The sequence below is a fragment of the Lissotriton vulgaris genome, chromosome 7 (genome assembly GCF_964263255.1).
Source record: "Lissotriton vulgaris chromosome 7, aLisVul1.2, whole genome shotgun sequence".
Taxonomy (NCBI): Eukaryota; Metazoa; Chordata; class Amphibia; order Caudata; family Salamandridae; genus Lissotriton; species Lissotriton vulgaris.
This window is the reverse complement of record NC_141695.1, coordinates 1,398,133,185-1,398,154,824: the sequence shown is the minus strand read 5'-3', so window position 1 is coordinate 1,398,154,824 and position 21,640 is coordinate 1,398,133,185. Positions and strand designations below refer to the sequence as shown.

At 39.5% G+C, this 21,640-nt stretch overlaps 1 protein-coding gene across 1 annotated transcript in view; it reads left to right on the top strand.

Annotated features, from left to right (window-relative positions):
* Positions 1–21,640, top strand: part of LOC147705714 (sulfotransferase 1 family member D1-like) — a 332,723-nt gene that overhangs the window by 64,573 nt on the left and 246,510 nt on the right. The window contains exons 2-3 of the mRNA XM_086928974.1: positions 9,371–9,519; positions 10,097–10,222. Of these exons, the coding sequence (XP_086785100.1) occupies positions 9,372–9,519; positions 10,097–10,222 (274 nt within the window). The 5' untranslated portion in view covers position 9,371. The remainder of the gene's footprint in view (positions 1–9,370; positions 9,520–10,096; positions 10,223–21,640) is intronic.

The following is a 21,640-nucleotide window of genomic DNA, read 5'->3' as shown; positions in this document are numbered from 1 at the left end:
ATGTCTGGGACACACTTAAGGCCGGGATAAGGGGCTAGACTACCCACTTTGGATGGGAAAGTCAGAAAAAACAAAAAAACAAAACTGTTGGCGTTATATGGAGATCTAGAGAAGGCAGAGCTGAACTTAGATCGGGGTCTGTCTCTGACTGAGGACAGTGCCTCTGCTCAGACACAAAGTGTCTTGGCCAAATCAGCTATTACCGAGATTTCACAAGCTAAGGAGGCAAGTAAATATGTAGCTTGGAGGTCCAAGATGTTTGAAAATAGTGAAAGAGCAGGACATCTACTCGCATCTAGAACCTGTGAGAGAGAGTCTCTAATGTGTATTAAAAATATCCTAGATCCAGATGTAGGTTTAGTCTCGAAAGAAGGTGCTATTGCGTTAGCTTTCCAAAACTTTTATCAAAAACTCTATAAAGAGGATATCAGGGAAAACGAGCCAATACTGTTAGAAATTCAAGAATATCTTAGGGACATTGAGGTTGACGCATTATCCTCTGAGGAGAGCGATTTGCTAGATGCAGACATTAGAATGGAGGAAATCCTGATTGCTATAGATTCCCTCCCTGCTGGTAAGGCTGTGGGACCGGATTTCCTGCCGGGGGAATTTTATAAATGCTTCCGATCTCAGCTCGCACCGGTGATGATGGAAATGTTTGGTAAGATCCAGAATGGGGATATGCCTCATGACTCCTGGAGAAGAGCCAGAATAGTTACATTCTTGAAGAAGTGTAAGGAACCTTCTGATACAGGGTCTTATCGCCCAATCACCAGGATAAACAGTGATATAAAAATATATGCCAAGATTTTGGCGAATCGGCTGTTGGGAGTTATTAAAAAACTAGTTTCCCCTCAACAACATGGGTTCGTTCCCGGGAGGGAAACGATTGATCACATACGCCGCACAATTGTGCTGCTGTTTGATTTTACCAAGGTTTCAGGGGACCCTATGGCTTTAATTCTGCTGGACGCAGAGAAAGCTTTTAACAGGGTCTCCTGGCCTTTTTTATGGGCTACTCTGAAGCATTATGGGTTGGGGGAAAGATTTATTTGTGCTATTCAGAGTATGTACAAACAACCTATAGCCCAAATTTCTGTCATGGGAATTCAGACTGGCACAATTAATATTCTGAGAGCTACAAGGCAGGGCTGTCCCTGTTCCCCCTTATTATTTGCAATTTATACTGATCCCTTAATTTAAAAACTTTTTCTTGATAGTCTGATTCGTTCAATTCAGTCCAAGGGGGGGGGGGTTGCTAAAGTCCTAGGCTACGCGGATGACCTGGCTGTTTTGACAGATTCCCCTCAGGTGGCTTTACAAGAAATCCAGATTCTCACAATGCAGTTTGGTCTGATTTCAGGGTATCATTTGAATGAGGCCAAAACTCAAATCATACATAATGATAAAATTGTTTTAGCTGTTCCATGGGTGGTGCATCATGCTAAATATCTGGGGATAGAAATTTTTGCTAATCCAGATAAGATAATTCCGATCAACTTATCCCTTTTTGATAGATAAAATTGATGCTGATGCCCGTTGGATTAATAATCTTCGATTAACACTAATGGGTCAATGTAATGTGGTTAAAATGATATTCTTGCCCAAAATTTTGTATTATTTAAGAGCCATTCCTTTATTCTTTGATCAAAATTGGTTTAGAAAATTTAATCGGATCATCTCCTGGCTCTTATGGGCATGGAAACGGCCCATGCGTGCTATGAAATTTATGACATTCCCCAGGGAGAGGGGGGGATGGTCCGTGCCCAATTTTCAGATATATTATTGGGCAATAACGCTGAGGCATAGTGCCGAATTATTAGATGTTCAGGATCTAGAATGCCCCCGGTGTAGAGAATATGCGGATGACAGCATTCATATTTTCGCAACTTACCCTAGCCTGACACCTTTTCTAAATAAGATTGAGCATTATCTGGACCAAATGTTGAAACGCAGGATATTATTGACATCTCAGGCTATAATGCTGGGTATAGTGGATCAGAATATGACCGAACCAGGGTGCAAACTATTTTTTATTGCCATGGCTATCTTGCGGCTATCAATTGCGACTGTTTGACTGAAACCTATTTCCCCGAATGTGCATGAGTGGTTGGGTAAATTTATCAATGTGAGTAAGTGGGAAGTATCTGTTTTCAAGAGAAGAGGACCTAGGGCTCGGAGGGAGGGAGAACGAATCTGGGAACCCCTAAATGATTGGATGACTCTTGAAAATGAAGGCCCAAGATATCTGGATGAAACTGCCAGGTTTACTGATTCTTTTCTTCTTTCTTTTCCTAATTAAGTATTTTCTATTGTAATTCTTTCCTTCCTTACTATCTTCCTGCTGCGTTTTCTGGGTGGGAGGGTGGGGTCGGGTGAAAATTGAAAAATTGAGAGATGTTTGACATGGATATTCTATATGTTAATTTTGAATATTTGAACACATTTGCTACCTTGTCTTATATCTAATAAACATCTTAAAAAAAACAAAAAAGAAAATACACTTTCTCCTTTAGCAACCTTAGCCCATTTTTTTGTTTTTACCCAATCTCCTACCTCAAGTTCTTTCACCTTTGTCACATTCTTAGTGTTAAAATTCTTTTTATACACCTGTTGTGCATTTATTATGCTTTGTTTAACTTTCTCTGGTGACCACTCAATATATTTAGTACTATCCATCCATCCTATGTTATCTTTCGTGAAAGGTTCCCTTTCCCTCATCATAACAAATGGACTGAGACCAGTGGGAGATGGTGTTAGACGATATCCCCACAACATTTTTTTTAACTCTACTTCCCAATTCTTTCTGTTTTCACAAGCAATTTGAATTGTGCCTTTAATAACACGATTAAATCGTTTGACAGCACCATTTCCTGAAGGATGATACACCGATGTTCTAGCATGAACTACACCATTTCTTTTTAAAATTTCTTCCACTTTTAATGCCGTAAAATGTGTGCCATTGTCACTCACAATTCTTTTTGGCAAACCTTCCTTTAAAAATACACCACTTAAAAAACAGTTTCCGCATCAGCTTTTTCAACAATTTCCAGCTCAACCCATTTACTAAAATAATCTATCAAAACTATAATAAATGTACTTTCTCTATTCTTGGTTTGTACTGGACCAACAAAATGTATTGCAACTAAGTCCCAAACCATTTCTGGACATTGCATAGGTGACAGTTGTGGCTTCATTGTTCTTAAACTTTTATCCAAATCCGCACACTCCTTCACAACTCTTTCCACTTCAATATCTACTCGTGGCCACCTATATGAACATTTAATTCTCTTCTTCATTCTAACAATACCAAAATGTCATTCATGACACAAATCTATTATTCTCTTCCTCAACCCTCTTGGTGGTATCATTTTTCCACCTCTGCACACAAATCCTGATTCTACACTCAACTCACTCTTTACTTCCCAAAAACACCTTTCCTCTGCTACATTTGGTTTTCTTTCTCTCCATCCCTTCAAGACGTTGCCTTTTATTATTTCCATCAACTCATCCTTTTCATATTCTAAGATTCAGTCTTTCCTTTTGATAGACCTCAAATTCTCTTCTTCAACTACAGCAACTTGGTAGTCATCCCAAATATTCTTTGTTACTTCCTTAATCGGTAAAGGTATTCTACTTAAACAATCTGTGATTTTATTTTGTACACCTGGCACATATTTTAATCTGTAGTTGTAGTCTTGTAACCTCATTGAAAGTCTTGTAATCCTTGCTGATGCTCTCACCATTCCACTTGTAGTAATAAATTCCCCAATGGCTTATGATCAGTTCTTACATCAAATTCATTATCCCACAAAAATGCTCTGAAATGTTCCATTCCCCACACACATCCTAGAGTTTCTCTTTCGATTACAGAGTACAATTAGTAGGTGTTAAACTCTTCAACCCAAAACCAATAATTACTTCTTTATCACCACTCTTATTCTGTGTCAGTACTGCACCCAGACCCTTTCCACTTGCATTCACAGTAAACGTACTCCTCAAATCTGGATCAAATCCCTTAATTGGTGTTGCATTGCAAATCTCTCTTTTTAAAGTTACAAAACTCTCTTTGCATTTACCATTCCAGTCAAATGTACTCCTTTGTTTAAGTAATTGTCTTAAATCATAGGACTTTTCTGCAAAATTTCGTACAAATTTGGAGTAATACTCCGCCAGTCCTAAAAACTAGAGCAATTATTCTTTGCTCTTTGGTTCAGGTGCTTCTCTTACAGCTTCCAATAGTTCTTTTTTTGGAGATATACCGTCCATTCCCATATTGTGACCTAAATAGGATACCTTTTGTTTTGCTAACTTACATTTTCCATACTCAGCTGTTAAACCTTTTTCTCTCAGAACATTGAACACATCTTTTAATCTCTGGTTATGTACTTTCTTGTTTTCCCCCATTATCAAGATATCATCATGAAAATATGTCTTTCAAAATTTCACTCATTATCCTCTGAAATACTGCCCCCGCAGAAGCTAGTCCGAATGGCATCCTAATATATTGTAAACATCCAAAAAGGGTAATAAAAGATGTTATCCTACTGCTCTCCTTATGTAATTGAATTTGATGGTACGCCGATGATAAATCCACTGTAGAGAACCATTTCATCCCCTTTGTCTTTGCCAATAACTCATTAATCTTTGGTAAAGGATATTTGTCAAATTGAATCTCCTTGTTCACACCCCTCAAACCCACACACACCTAATTTTACCATTCAATTTTCTTGCCACAACAATCGGAGACATCCACTCAGACGATTCAATCCTTTCAATTATTCCTGATGTTTCCAACCTTAGCAATTCCTTCTCTAACTCACTTCTCACAGCAAATGGAACATTCCTTACTTTATAATTTACTGGTACAGCATTTCCCTTCAGTTTAATGTTATGTTTGAACCCTTTCAGCATACCAATTTCCCTGAAAAAACATCCCCATAATCTTCTTTTATTTTCTTACTTAAATCATCATCATCACTTAACACCATCACTTGTTCTTTCCCATTGGGATTTAGAATTATATCTAGACTCGCTTGATCTCTACATCCGAACACACTCGGTCCATACTCAGCTACATACACTTTTCCTTCTGCCTGCCTTCCTTTGAATTCAAATGTTACATCTCTACATCCCACCATTGGAATGCTTTCGCCAGTGAAACTCTTAGGATTAATATCACATACTTTAAGTTCTTCACCAATTTCTTTTACAAGTTTCTCATTCCACATATCCAAATTCACAATAGTGTAGGGTGACCCTGAGTCAGCTACTAACATCACCTTCACTCAGGCAACAACAATTTCACAAGTCGGTTTACTTTTCCCTTTACTCTTCACATCTAAAAGGAAATCTTTTATCATGAAAACCTCATCATCATCATCAGAATTTTCCTGTTGACTTTCTTTTCCTTCCTCTTCTCTTGTTACATATTTATTTTTTGTTGTCTTGTCTTTCCTATAACAGACTTGTGCATAGTGTCCAATTAACCCGCACTCAGTACATTTTTGATCTCTTGCTCTACAAGCTCTGCAGTTAGCTAAATAAGTATAGCTTCCACACCTGTAACAGGCCAAATTTGTTTGACTTTCTCTTCTATAGTCAGTTTTTACTGGGTAATTAGTTTTCCTTTCTACCTTTGTCTCTTTGAATTTGTCTTTTTTCCCTGAATGTATACTGCTTGTTTTTGTTGTTTTTCTTACAACACATACTTCCTCTTTTTCTTCCCCTTTTTCTTCATCAAGAGCCGCTTTTGCGCACCTTAGAGATACTTCTGCTTTTCTCACAACAGCAAGTACCTTGTTCAGTGTTCCATCACCCATAGTCCACAATCTCTCTTGCACTCTTTTATTATTTGTCAACATAATGATTTGGTCTCTTATTAATTCTTCCTCTATTTGACCGAATCTGCATTTCTCCGCCATTTTCTTCAAAACACTCAAATAATCATTTGATTTCTCGTTCTGATCTTGTTTTCTTCTGAAAAACTTGTACCTATCAATAGCAACACATACAGTTGGTGCATAATAACTCTCTAAATCATCTAATGCATTTTCATAGACATCTATTTCATCTTCACCTCTTTCCTTTTTTTGCATTTGATGATATTGTCTAATTCCTTCTGGTCCCAAAGAATGTAACAATATTCCTTTTTTTATTTCTGGTGTCATATCTATGTTTTTTATAGTGACCATATAGTTTATAAAATATACTTTCTATTCTTGCCATTTAATTTTTGGTTCTCCTGGTTCTGCCAAAAATGGTATAGGTGGTGTCAAAGTAAAGGTTTGTGCAGCACACATTCCACTTCCTACTATTTATTTTCTTTGTAAATAATATTTTCTTTAAGTTCTTGCAAGTAATTCTCTCCTTTTTCCTATTACAAATAGCTCCTAGTTCATTTCCCCTCTATCTTATAAATAGTTACTTCACTAAAAGCAGTACTGTGGTTTAAACTGCTCTTTTCCTTGTTTCTACGCTTCTTTGTGAAATATAAAAAATGTCACACTCACCATAGTTCCAAAATACCTTTTGTTTATTCACTTTGCCGGCCGATCAGTTTTTCTTCATGCGCCCGTCGTTATTCACGAGCGCTGCCACTATTCCGATGTTTTTCCTTCAATTCCCAATCTAAAATGGCCACCTGCGTCTTCTTCAATCGCGTTGTACGTCAAACTCAACGTAGTGCAGCTTCCCTTGCACACACTCAGTGACATGACAATTGCTTCCTCCTCACGCCATACTTCAGTTTCTCGCGTTGTTCGTAGTGACGTTCCCAGTGCACGTGATACTTCAGGCTTCTCCCGCACACTATATGTCACTCTGTCTTCTCGCGCCTCCTCACTCACGCTCCCGACCAAATTGTAAGTTGTATATTCCCTTCTCTTTTTTTTTATTACTTTAAATAGGTCATATGCTTTCCTCTAGTCAGTTTAGCATTCCACTCGGCTCACCTCAGTGTTGCTGCTTCAATCTTATTTTCTTCCATTCATGTAATTAACTTAATCAATTTCACTCCGCTTCCGTGGGCTCACGCAGAGTTGCTCCTCCGTCCTCCGTCGCCAACTTGTAAAGTATACTCTTACGAATTGAGTATATTTGAAATCCTTTATTGGCAACTCTGCATCATAACTTGAACACAACCATCTCCAAGCCTCTCACCAACCGTCCTCCCCACAAATCTCTCATCCCGTTCATTCTTAGTTCTACCATTGATGTATCATTCATTCCAAACATGGCATGCTCCAACACCACAATCAGATACCGGAAATGGTTGGTAGCTGTAAGGGAAGATTAGTCACTGACACACCAGGTCTTCAAGGCTTTGTGGAAGGGTAGTCCATGCTCAAGTTAGCACAGTTCCAAAGGTAGAGTGTTCCAGATTTAGGCCCCCAAAAAGAGGTAGACCCGTCACTCAATCGGGACTAAGAGTCTAAGGGACACTTAGTAGATTAACTGAAGAAGATCTAAGAAATCTCCCAGACAGATATGGGGAGGAAACAGATCTTAACAGTGAGGGGTCTTTATTATTGATTGCCCTGAGGATAATGCATAGGGTCTTAAACTTTATTCAACGGTCCACTGGGAGCCAGTGGAGATGCCTAAGAGCCCTGGTGGCAAACTGATGTTTTTTTTGGGATGTTCATCAGAAGTCATGCAGCAGCATTCTGCACAGTCTGCAACCTTCTGACTACATAGCGAGATGAACCAACATACAAGGTGTTCCCATAATCAAACGTGATAACACGAAGGACTGAACCATCACTCTTTCTGGCTGTAAAAGGAAGTGCTGGAATTTGGGGAGATTTACATGATTAACGGGGTGTCAACAGCATTGGAAGCCAAAGACAACCAAAAATGAGCTCACTATATCAGCAAGGGGGAGCATATAAAGATTAAAAAAGGTGTAGCTCTGGAAGGAGCCCTGAGGAACTCCACAAATCAAGGGGAAGGCTGGTTGAGTAACAAGACTGATTCAAGACCTGGAAGGTACAGTGTGGAGCTACCACCCCTCAAAAGACAACAAAAAACCTAATAAAACAGGAATCAGTAGTCAGGAATGGGAGGGGGAGAGCATCAGGTGAGTTGGGAATAGAAAACAAGAACAGAGAGTGGGGAAAAGAAGATCAGTGAAAGTCAGGGAAAACAATACACTTCCATGTAGTACTCATAGTGAAATAAAATGGGAAACTGAGAAATAAAAACATATTTCCTTCACCCAATGGCAGCCAGTAATTCTAGGGTCACACTTTCACACACGCACACACGTTCTCTCACTCACCCATCTACATGCACACTCACACGCATGCATTGACAAGCGTGCACCAATCATTCACAAGCACATACACAAGCACATATCCATAAATGCACATATATTCATACAGATAAGCAAGCGCCAAACATAAAAAAGTACTGATCTGCAGCATTGAACTCGGGTGGTAAGAGGGAAGCGTTAGTGGTTCCTGAAAGATTGGGACTTCCACCTCCTCTCATTGGCTGACATTGTTACAGGTCAGTCCATGTAGGTTGCAGCAGTCCCCCACTCATCACAGAGTGGGATGGATCAGTGAGACTTCTAACTCCACCCCACTCTGTGATAAGGCATCACTCGTGGACATTCAACCATGGCCCATTCAGGGCTTGAAACTAAAGCCCCCTGATTCGGGTCTATTTGTGACGTGCCCCCTCATCCTGAGGGGGGGGACCTCACAGCGCTTTACTGGCTTGAGAAGGTCATGGCCACGGGGCTGTAAATTCTTCAGCCCGCCAAAGTTCAGCTCAGGCAGCCTGGCAAATGCACATTTAGAGCATTTACAGTGCCTGGCTTAAAGCTATCAAGCTGACCTTTGCTGAGCCTGATAGGCACGTTTTATGTTTTCAAAATGGTGATGGAGTGAGTGCCTCCACCCTTAAGGACAGGCTGCTACTGCCCTCTTCTCAGCAGTAGGTATTTCAGAAAGGATACAATTTTGGCACTGGTATTCAGAAGTGTATAACTATAGTTAAAGTGAAGATACCTTTTTTGTTTTCCACTTTTTAATGCAACACAGAAAAGCAGAAATGCAGCAAGTATGGGAGAACTACAGGAATAGGGAGAAAAACCGTTGAATAATGAGGAGAGAACTGAGAGAGACAAGAAATCTATTACAGTCTTGAGCAAGGGGCTGAAACAAGGCCCACTCAAAGTATACATTAAAGCTTTGGATACACTGCTATCTGTGATATGTAGTGAGGCAACAATATGGTTAAACAATTAATGAAAACAAACAGGTGTGTTCTTTTGACTGCATTACTTTTCAATGTGTTGAAAATGTTATTGGCTTTCAGTTTAAATTAATGTTAATTTCTCTTGGGATGTACCTCTCCTCAGCATGGAAGTCAAAGAACCACTGCCTCGGCTGCCACTAAAGTTGGTCCGTGGTTGCCCTCTGATGCAATACTTTGCTGAAAACTATGCCCAGGTGGAGACATTTCAGGCCCGGCCAGATGACCTGTTGATCTCTACCTACACCAAGTCAGGTGAGTCAAGCCCTTTTCCTGTTGTTCTCTCAAATCATGGGTCTTGAGGAACACCCACACATATTAATATTCTGCAGTTCCCACATCTTTAGTGTGCCTTTTCTGAGATCACTAGCTCAGCAAGAGGGTAATCCAAAAAATCGGGGATTCTACTGCGTCTGGATTTTTTCAAATACTCACTTATATGTGCCTTATATGTGCCTGCTGACACAAGTGCCCTGTATCTCCTCTGAGGTCAGCAAGATCTCCGCTTTCCACCTAGGTAATTTATGTCCATAGAGGAAAAAAACATTTCTGTTCACTTCCCAATTCAGGACTAAAGTCATCTTTATACACACTGTGGTTCCTGTTAGGTTACTCAGATTCTTCCACTTTTACCTACCTATAACTCACCTGAGTAAACTGTGCCTCAGGGAGACGCCCACCCCATATTACCATAAGCCTTGTGAGACAAGCCTACCTCTTTAGTTATCATCTTAACGTTTATCATAAGGTGTCTTATATCCTGGGCTATTTCCCCATCACCATTCATGTCTCTGGTGTATTTTTTAACCACAACTCTGGTGGCTTCTTCTAGGCACCACCTGGCTCAGCGAGGTCATTGAGATGCTGTACTGTGACGGTGACATCGACAAGTGTGGAAGGGACACGATTGTCAACCGAGTGCCCTTCATTGAACTTGCCATCCCGGGCTTGGGGACAGGTAAGTTCAACTTGTTGGGATATCCAGAGTCACACACAGAAGCCCTCTGCAGGATGGTGTAAGAGCGCATGGTGGCTAGTGCTGTGGGTTGGATGCAGGGTATGGTTTGGGAATGCTACACGTGAGTATGGTGACTGTGTGGTATGGAATTGAATTGCTTACTGTGAGACATAGTGTATGCTATTTTTATGAGGAAAGGTTTTTAGGGAAGTTCCTCTGTGAAAGTACTCATTTGCAATACACCCAGTCCTGTACGAGTGCCATCAGTTCACATGATTGGGGTAATAAAAAGGAGCAAGGCACACCTCAGTTACCATGTAATCTAAGTGTTCTTAGCTAGGTGACCATATTTTTTTTGTCTAAAAAATAAGACAGATCCAGATATAAAAATGCAACTAAATGTTGGCACCGACCACGGTCCCTAAACACTGAAGGACTGCAGTGAAAATATTCAGCACCTCTTTTCTAAAGATATATAAAAGTCGCAAAATTAACCTGAGCTCAACTTCCTATTAGCTTTGGCACAAAGGAGACAGGCTTAACTCAGGGCAATGAGTAAAGAACGTATGCAGAACCAACACATTAAATGAAGTCAGAATGCCAAGCAATACATTTCCAGTCCAAATACAAAAATAAAGTAAGATTTAATAAACAAAATTGCACCAAAATATCAATAATCAAATAAGAGGAACCAGAGATATGGGTATTTAAAGATTTGAGGCAAAATAGCCATAAAAAAACACAAAGCGCCAATGATAGTCAATGGTCATGATAGACTGGAACAAAGGTGCAATTTCAGGCTGACCATGATGGAGCAGGGGTTGGATACACCAACCAGGTTCTTCCTGGTCAAAAATGTTACCTTCTGACTTAGGGCCTGATTATGACTTTGGCGGTGCTATGCCGGGTTTGCGCCAACACAGCACCGCCAAAGCTGTGCATGGACAGCCTTCCAGATTTTAGTTCAACTTGTGTCAGGAGGGGATTTCTTTTTCCGTTCTCACGGCGGTGCCATGAAAATAGGCACTGTAATGGGAACGCAAAAGCAGTTCCAGCATAGCATGAACTGTGAAGTCCATGCCGTGCTGGAACTTGGGGTGCATGCAAACAGGGGGCACCTGTTGTGCCCCGCTGAATGCTTCCCCATGGCGGGCTCGTCGCCATGAAAAGGCTGGCAGTTGGCAAACTCATAATATGCTTGGCGGACTGCGGCGGTCCCGTCTTGCATATTGTATTCCCCTGTCCACTACCCCACTGCCAGGGAATGGCAGTTCCCTGTTGCAGCCGACACAGCGGTGGCGGTCCGAAAGGCTGCCTCAGAATACAGTGCGCTACCACGAGTCAAAGACTGCCAGATTTGTAATTTGCACTTAAGTCTTTTAAGTCTCACTCAATCACAGAAGTACACTTCTAAAGCCTCTGAGTATCTCCAAATAGGCATTTACAGACTCACAGGGTGTCAGGCAGAAGCCAACACCAGGGTCCTGTCCAGGCACAGTTGCCACTGGTCAGCTGTGTATTTCTAGGAAAAGGTTTCTAGCAACTTTTCTCGCTGTAACCACAGAGATACATCTTTGTCCTGGGTACAAGAGGGAGCATGCCCAGACCTTGAGGGTTCCTCTCAAGTCACAAACACCAGGTCCAGTCTTCTTCTGATCTTCCGCTGATCCAGTAAGTGTTCTGAAGTGGAAGCCTGAAGGTGCCACATTTAAGCCTAGAACCAAGATAGGGGTGTTGGGCGACTCAAGGGAATGCCCAAGCAAATGGGTGAAAGGTTCCCAGAGTCAACCCCATCCACAAGTTCACCAGTTCCTATTTGCCTTACTGAAAACAGGCCCAAATGCAGTTGTCAGGGTATTTTCACGATGGTGAAAGTCTTGGGCCAAACTCAACACGCGCTTTGAGGGCTGGAGTTGTGTGTAGGGATTGCAGTATGGTCTTACCTCATCTAATACTAAAAACCAGTATGAGGCAGGTACTGTAACCAGAACAAACTCAGAGGGAGATATCTGGTAGGACAAAAGCAAGATCCTCCAGCAACCATACAGTGGATATACAAATGTCTTGGCACTCTTTTCTCTTTTTGAAATGTGCCCCCATGTTTTACAATGCATCTTGATAGACATGTAAAGCAGGATATGCCACTGAAGTGTCAGAAAGGATGCCCACAGCCCCCAAAACAGCAAATATTTTGTGGAGTTCAGAGGAGTCATCTCTGCCCTCAGATGAGGGGCACAAGGCCCTCCTCCAGAATAAAAAATCAAGGCTGGCCAGACCCCGGAGATGGGGTCCCTGGGGCCAAAAGTGGCCCAGGGAAGGGGGGCTATGCTGCCCCCCCTCCCATAGTTAAATATGGATTTTTCTTGTTAAAAGAGCAAAGCCCTGGGGGATGGGATCCCCAGGATCAAAAATGGCATTTGGAGGGGTTCCAATCGGTACGCCTATTTTATGAGAATAAAAAAAAAAAATAAGTGGCCATGCCCCGGGAGATCGGGTCCCTGTGGCTTAAATCAGGCTAGGGAGGGGGCCTCATGGCCCTTTCCCATTTAATAAAAAAATAAAAAAACAATATCCCAGGCCCAGGGGGATGGGGTCCCCTGGTCCCAAAAAATATTAAGAGAAGGGGGGACACGCAGCCAACCTGCTAAAAAAAATAGAAAAGAGAAGCCAGCATCTCGCCGGAGACCCCGCCCCCTCCCTGTACCATTCTGCAAATGCGCCTCCTGGTGCGTTATGGGATAGGGGATTGAGTTCCCTTGAATCCTAAGGGTCCATAGGGGCCAACTAGTCTACTTGGTACCTCCAGTAATCCGCACACAGTGGGATTGCTGAGAGGTGATCTGAGGCCACGCTCCTTTTTACACCACTCTACTACCAAGCCTCTTGGCACATTGCTAGTGGTGCGATGAGGTCCTCTTGTGTCCTGAGGACCTCAGGACTAAAGTGGACTTAATCACCGAGCAGCAGTGCACCAGGAGGCGCATTTGCAGAGTGGTGTAAAAAGGGACATGGCATTGGACCACGCTCCTTTTTACACCAACTTACAAACGCGCCTCTTGGCACATTGCTAGTGGGGCGATGAGGTCCTCTTGAGGACTTGATCCCCCGAGCTGCAGTGTACCAGAAGGCGCATTTGCAGAGTGGTGAAAAAAGGGGGTGTGGCCTCGGACCAGTCTCAGCAATCCATCTGTGTGGGGCTTACTAGAGATAACAGGAGTGTATGTTGGCCCCCAGGGACACTCAGGGGCAAGGGGACTTCAGCTCCCAACCAAGAGCGCGCCAGGAGGCTCATTTGCAGAGTGCATCCACATCTCAGCCATGCCACTTTCTGAGGCTTACTGGAGGTGTAAGGTAGGCTAGTCGGCCCCTAACAATCCCCAGCAGCAAAGGGGACTTTAATCTCCATCCAAGAGCGTGCCAGGGAGCGTGTTTGCAGAGTGGTGGGCAAAGGGTTTGTGGCCTGCTTTGAGAACTTACCAATGCTGCTGTGTGGGACTTACTGGAGGTAATAGGAGTGGTAGTTTGCCCCAAAGGTTGTCCTTGAGGGCCAACTACCCCTCCTGTTACCTCCAGTAAGTCCCACACAGTGGTATTGTTAAGAGGTCTTCGAAGGCCATGCCCCACTTTATTCACCACTCTGCAAATGCACCTCCAGGCATACTACTGGTTGGTATTCTACTCCTGAGGGACTTTGGGGGTCAATAAGCCCTCCTGCTACATCCTGTAAGTCCTACGCAGTGGAATTCCTGAGCGCTGGTCAGAGGACCAGCCCCCTTTCAGCACCACTCTGCAAACGCAACTAATACATTGTAGTTATGAATTAGCATTTAAAGAACCTAAGAAATGCACTTGAAAAACCATAGGCTTCAGGGACGTTATAGTTAGTCATTAGCATTTAAAAAACCTTAAAAATGCACTGAAAAAACCATAGGTTTCAGGGATGTTATAGTTAGTAATTAGCATTTAAAAAAACATAGAAATTCACTGATAAAACCATAGGTTTCAGGGACATTATAGTTAGTTGGACATTTTACCAGAGAAATTCAGCTATTATAGTTAGTTGAGCTAACTATAACTCGTGCCTCCTCACTCATGACATAGTCAGTGACATCACTGATGACATCTCAAATGATAGCAGTGATGACATCATCCAGAGACTGGGTGAATTTTAAAAGTTTAAGTATGTTATATGTAGATATGAAAAGGTGTATTGAAGAATGAGTGGGTGTCTGAGTGTTTAAATAGATGATTTAGTGGGTGCGTGACTGACTGTATAAGTGAGTGTGATGTCATCAGCAGTGCATTATAGGGGCGCGGGTTATAAATAGTTTAACTAATTATAACGGCCAAATTTCTCTGGTTTTGTACAAGTGAAATGTCAAACTAACTATAAGGTCCTTGAAATATATATATATATATATATATTCACTGAAAAAACCATAGGTTTTACACACGTTATAGTTAGGAAGTAGCATTTGAAAAACCTATGAAATTCACTGAAAAAACCATTGGTTTTACACACGTTATAGTTAGGAAGTAGCATTTGAAAAACCTATGAAATTCACTGAAAAAACCATAGGTTTGACACCAGTTATAGTTAGCTGGAAATTTTACTGATATAAAACCAATGAAATTCCACGTTATAGTTAGTTGGACTCACTATAACTTGCGCGTGTAATGCACTGCTGATGACGTCACATATTACATCACTCATGACATGGTCAGTGGCATCACTCATGACATCACTGATGACACCATCCTTGTGAGAAAGTGATAGATATAATTTCAGTGTAATGTAACCCTTGAAACACATATTCAAAAATAGAAACTAACATTTTCAAAAAAATGGAGATACCTATACCAGTTACAACAACCAATTCAGTAATTCCAACATTTATATACACATCCACTAATTCACTAACAGTTCTATATAGTCACTCGTATATATGCTTACTGATTATATATAGTAATACAGCTATACATCCTATTATATACCGACAGACATCCAAAAGTAAATCACACACATATTCACACTTGGAAATAAACTAATAAACATCCATTTATTTACATATACAGATATACACACAGTAACACCTTACTTCTAAGTAAACTTTCAGTTACTTACTCTTTTAAACAATCACTTATACAAACACATACTTATTTAAACAGGAACTCTTTCAATCTCTCACTGTCACATATACTCAGTTATATATATCAATACTTACATAAACTACATTAAAACATATGTGGTTACTAATAAACACACTAGTGAAGCAGGTATTCACTCACTAACACACACATATACACACTCAGCCATCCATACAGTCCTGCACATCCATGAAAACACTTATTTAAACATTTATTTTTCCATCAACCTCTACATATACATATATAAAACATATTTATTTTTTAAAAAGACACACATTCACTGAATAGTGTCATCAGTGATGTCATCAGCAGTGCATTACACACGCAAGTTATAGTGAGTCCAACTAACTATAACGTGGAATTTCATTGGTTTTATATCAGTAAAATTTCCAGCTAACTATAACTGGTGTCAAACCTATGGTTTTTTCAGTGAATTTCATAGGTTTTTCAAATGCTACTTCCTAACTATAACGTGTGTAAAACCAATGGTTTTTTCAGTGAATTTCATAGGTTTTTCAAATGCTACTTCCTAACTATAACGTGTGTAAAACCTATGGTTTTTTCAGTGAATTTCATAGGTTTTTTGAATGCTAGTTCCTAAGTATGAAGCATATACCTGAAATAAATATCGACATACCAATCTTACGTGCACAACCGAGTGCACGCACCCACCTATTTATTTCATGAAGCTTTCCAATTTAAACCTAATGAATTTCTTCATAGACCAATGAAAAAACTTATAGTACGTCAAAGATACTGAACCTAGGCTTTTTTTCTCCTATAAACTTTTTAATTAAATGGAGCCGAATTTTTTTTAATCATTCGTGCGTGACTGATTGTACACACCTTAATATTTATTTTGAAAAATATAACAGATTTTATAATTTATTAATTGTATACTTAAATCGAGCTGTAAAAATATGTGAAATCCGTATGTGTTTGAATTCACTTCTTTTCACGTTTTTAAACTTCAGTAAAGAACATCGCTACTTCCAAATCACGTTCGTAACTAGATAGTGTCACCGCCTACACGTCCTAAAAAGCGCATGTAAAGTCATGTGACTTCAAAACAAGACTTCCAATTGGTTCTTAGTAGTTTCTGTTCTGGAATTTACACGAAGCACTCCACCCACTTTCTTCACAATCTTTTCTACTCTGAAGAGACAACAACGTCGAGCATCTTCCGGAAAACTTTGCTGAAATGGCTGCCGTTCTGCATTCATCTTCCGAATCTGAAGGAAATGAGCGACCACCGTTAAGAAGAAAAAAGGAATCTTTCATTTGGCAATTTTTTACTTATCCTGAAGATCAAAAGAAAGTGAATGCGCCAAAAGTAACCTGCACGATATGCAATTCGGAGCTCTCAAGGGGAAATCCAAGTAAAAAATATTCGTTTTCTATACACACCATGCTGCGGCATGTTAAACAAAGGCACCCTGAGCATTATGCAAAAACATCGACAAGAGCCCTGGCAACGCTATTACCATCAGAGGTGGCCAGCACATCTTCTGGTGGAGGACCTGTATCTCCATCGAGTGCTGAGATGGACTTGAGACCATATCTTGCGAAAGTACACATGAAATGCAATCAGTGTGCAGAAATTCTTTTGTATGGAGAGCAGAGCCTTGTTCTTATTAAACTCAAAATTGAAAGTCATAAATGCCCCAAGAAAAAATAAATTTCTTCACTTCATTTTCATAGTATTACATACTGAAAAATGTAGTACAAACTTTAAGAAATCGAAAGCATCATAACACTTGTTTCCCAAAAAAAAAAAAAAAAAATAAATAAATAAAAAATAAAAAAGTTCTTTTCAGAACTAACTATTGCTACCAAAACATGCTCGAAGAGCATCTTTTGACATGTTTTTTCGCCACTTCATTGTAGTGCGCGACCGGGTGCGCGCACCCTCCTATCGCGTACAGGGCCTGAGACTTGCATGTGAAGTCATGTGACTTCTAAACAACACTTCTAGCTGATATTTTCTCGCCGCTTTCATTTTGTGCGCGACCGGGTGCGCGCACCTGCCTATCGCGTCGAGACACGCATATGCAGTCATGTGACTTTAAAATAACACTTCCAATTGGTTCTTACCAGTTTCTATTCTGCAATTTACACGGAACACTCCACCCACTTCCCTAGAAAACCAGTTTATCGAAAAACTTTTAAAGCCTCCCCTTATGAAACATTCGACATCGTTCACATAGCAGTGTAGTAAATAGCACTAGATACACTCTGTCCCTTAATTATAAAAGACTTATCAGTATGTGAGAAAAACTTTTGTTTTCACGTGATAATGTGAAATGCTGAGCCTGTTACAGAATTTCTTTTCACATATATGTTACTATTCTCCTTCGACCACTAACACCATAGAAAATACCACCAATAGTGGTGATATTTTGTACACCGACAACGGTCGATATCTATCGCTTAGAGCCCTTGCTATTATAAAGTTTTATTTCCTAAGTCTTTGATCTCCAACTGTGGAACGTGACTCCCCTGTGTGTCGTAATGAGTTGCTAAAAGCAGCACGTACACTATACTGTGACTAAACATCCATAAATTCCGCTGACATTTCTACCCTGCTATCTGCAATTATAAACATCAAAAGGAGCTACGCTGCCCCCCTTGGAGAGGCCTCACTCCCACTGCTACAAAGGCTTGGCAGTCGCCAAGATACACAAAAACAGCGTCTCGGATCCATTAAACTTCTGTGACTATCTCAATGAAAATAAGCACTAAACAATATTCAAGTATGTAGTATTCTTTCTACTTGGTTAGAGACTACAGGGGCATATTATCAAAGGGGTTTATCACCGCTTTTTTGGCTTTAAAAGCCAAGAAAGCGGAGATAAAATTATCTCCCTATTACCAAGCTGTCGCTAACACCAGTTAGTGACAGCTAATAGGAGATAGCAACCATCTTGGGCTCCGCTTTACATGTCAGTGATATTTATCACTAATGACATGCAAAGTGTGTATGCCAAGATGTTAGCGACTGGAAACAATCCCTAACATCGCTATCTCCTATTACCAACTTTTGGAGATATTCGCGCTAAGCGCAAATATCTCCGAAAGCTAACACCTGCCATGAGCAGTTCTTAGCCATGTTATCCAATGGGAGGTGGATAACATGGCTAAGAGCATTTGCTCGATAATGCATGAATATCGCTGACTTTTCAGCGATATTCATGCATTGCGGCCGTTTTTTATCGCATTTGCGATAAACCTTGCTAATAGCAAGGTTTATCTGCGATAAAAATCGCCGATGTGCGGCGATAATTTTTGTCTCTAAACAAGTTAGAGACAAAAATTATCGCTAGTTGTTGGTAATATGCCCCTAAACATTTACCGCAGCGCTGCAGCGATTTCTTCCGCAAATAAACCTTGGTATAATGAGGTTTAACGCAAATGCGTTAAAACACGTTGCAAAGCATAAGTATCACAAAAAAATCAGGATTATTCATAGATAGCGACCTAATGCTATTAGCCATGTTATCCACCCCCCATTGGATAACATAGCTAAGAACTACTCAGGGCAAGTCTTAGCTTTTAGAAATATTCCCGCTTAGCGCAAATATCTCCAAAAGCTAGTAATAAGACATAACGATGTTAAAGACTATTTTCAGTCGCTAACATCTTGGCAAGCCCACTTTGTATCTCATTAGATATAAATGCAACTGACATGCAAAGTGCGGCCCAAAATGTTCACTATCTTCTACTAAGTGTTGCTAACTGGTGTTAGCAGCAGCTAGGTAATAGAGAGATAATTTTATCTCTGCTTTCTTGACGTTTGAAGCAAAAAAAACACAGATAAACACCTTTCATAATATACCTCTATATTCAAATTGAAGTAGGCGTACGTCTTCACGCAGCAATCACATGCACAGTTTTGAAAGAATATGGCCAAAAAGTCACTGAGTAAAATCTCATAAATGACAGTCAACCACTTTCAATACGCATTACTTCAGAAGAACAGTTCTTTATGATACAGGGCTCTAGAATGACAGACATATCTCGTCTTTATAAAAACCCTTCAGGTTTTTTTAACAGCTGTTAAATGCTTCCATACTCATCACAAACCTGCTCCATCATGAACATTACCTGATCTGTCCTCAGGACCGACAACATTTGTGATGAACTTGCCGCTGTCCATGCAGAACACTAACATTGTGCTTCCTTAACACGTTCTATTTACTAAGCAGGACCATGACGGAACCACTTTATCATAAACACACTTGAACCATGACTCATAAAAGGAGTACCTCAATCATAACCATGCAAGTCCCACTAAGCCCCCCAGCCCCCTAATCTTGAGTCAGAATTGGAACTGCAACACAGGATTTAAAGTCCTGCAAAGAACACCATGTAACATTTAATACCATATACACCATTGTTTTCATATATCACTTTTCCTAAACTCACTCAGTGAAATATCGCTCATTTTATTTAATCACTTTTAAACCATACCTTCTAACAATGCACCCAATCCTATGTGGAAGTGTTCAATATAAAAGATGACATTGTTTTAAGAAGGATAGAGAAATAAATAACGCAATGTTGTAAAAATGTCTTTATTATATATACTTACCTAATAAAAAGAAAAAAAAATTAAATTTCTTATGAAAACGTAGCACCTGTGGAAAGAAATTAAAAATAAAATTATAAAGTATATTATTTATACAAAAAACAATTCGAAACAATAAGACAGATGCAAACAAAACTGTCAGATATTATTAATTAAACTTACCTTATAAATATAATATCTGTGGAGGAGAGTAAAAAAAAAATCTGTTATAATACATATTTCTGAATGCAATGTAACAAAATAAGTAAACAACATATTAAATGATTTATTTTTGCTGTCCTCAGAAAACATTGATTTTCACTATCAAGAGTGATTTCAACATTAATCATCATATAACAGCGGGAAAAAAAAACACAATCAAAATGATTGTGTTTAAAAAACCCATACAAAATCTGCATACATATTATAAATACTTGAAAAAAACATGTCATAAATGTTTTCCTCAAATTCGCAATTTCTTGAGTAAGCACACTACATCTTCCACAGTTACAATCTAATTAAAGTATACCACTTATTTTTCAAGATATCTCAACAAAATCCCGTGCAGCAATCTCCTATAAAAAATGTATTTGAAAGACACAGTTTCTTCTCTCATACCTTTCCGCGTGGCCAAATTGTATAAGCTAACTCATTATCTTTTAAATACCTCTCCCAAACACTTACGTCCATATAAGTTTCTAAATAATTCTCAAAAGTACTCATTTTCTTCTCTCATATTTTTCCACGTGGCCAAATACTATGAGTTAAGTAGTTTTTTTCTGAATTTTTGTAGTCTCATCTTTTATTTTCTGTACTTTTACAATCAAAATTTGTACCATATTTTATACCATCAAACATTAAGTAAATTTGTACCTGATGTTATGAATATGCAAAACACAAATTTCATTTATCAATTTGTACACCCTTATTTACATGATATTTCTAAACTAGTAAGTTTCAGATCTTTATAGTATACATATTCCTACAACAAACCACTCTACTGAAATTTGGGTTCCAAAAATAACAAATAAGAGTTACTTAAAGCAAAAGGCAAACGTTTTTTAAAAGTCAATTGGCTATCATTGCAAAATGTCCAGCCAGTAGCACACTTCAAATAAGCCGTATAATGTCCTGATGATGTAGAATGCCCTTCATGATAAATAATGGCTACAGTTACAAATGTTCTTCTAGAAATAGAAACTTGAGAAGCCACAAAATTTTTAATTAAAGTGGATAATTTACTCCCATCAGCTCTGCATCGTTGAAACATTAAAATTATATATTGTCCGTATCTATGGATAAATAAAGTTGATAACATTTCAGACTTGCATTGAGAACAGACCATATTTTGATGCGCATCTTTAACTAGTTTATTAAAAGGCACTTCTTTGCAGTCTGGTAATGCCAAATATAAAAATCTTTCACTGGGTATCTCAGTACTACTTAAAAATGAACAATTATCACACTTATGTTCCCATTTATAAGAAAGCCCAAAAAGACTATCAATATCTACACCTTCATCTTCCAAAGCTGTAAACATATACATAATAAATTCCTGACAATCTTGCTGTATATTCTGAGAAAACTGATTTACTTCTGCACATATATCTAAAACATTCCTTAATTCCGAAACACTTCCTATTTCATTATCACCACTACTACACGTTTCAAATATAGAATTTAAAGAATGACAAAAGGTATGC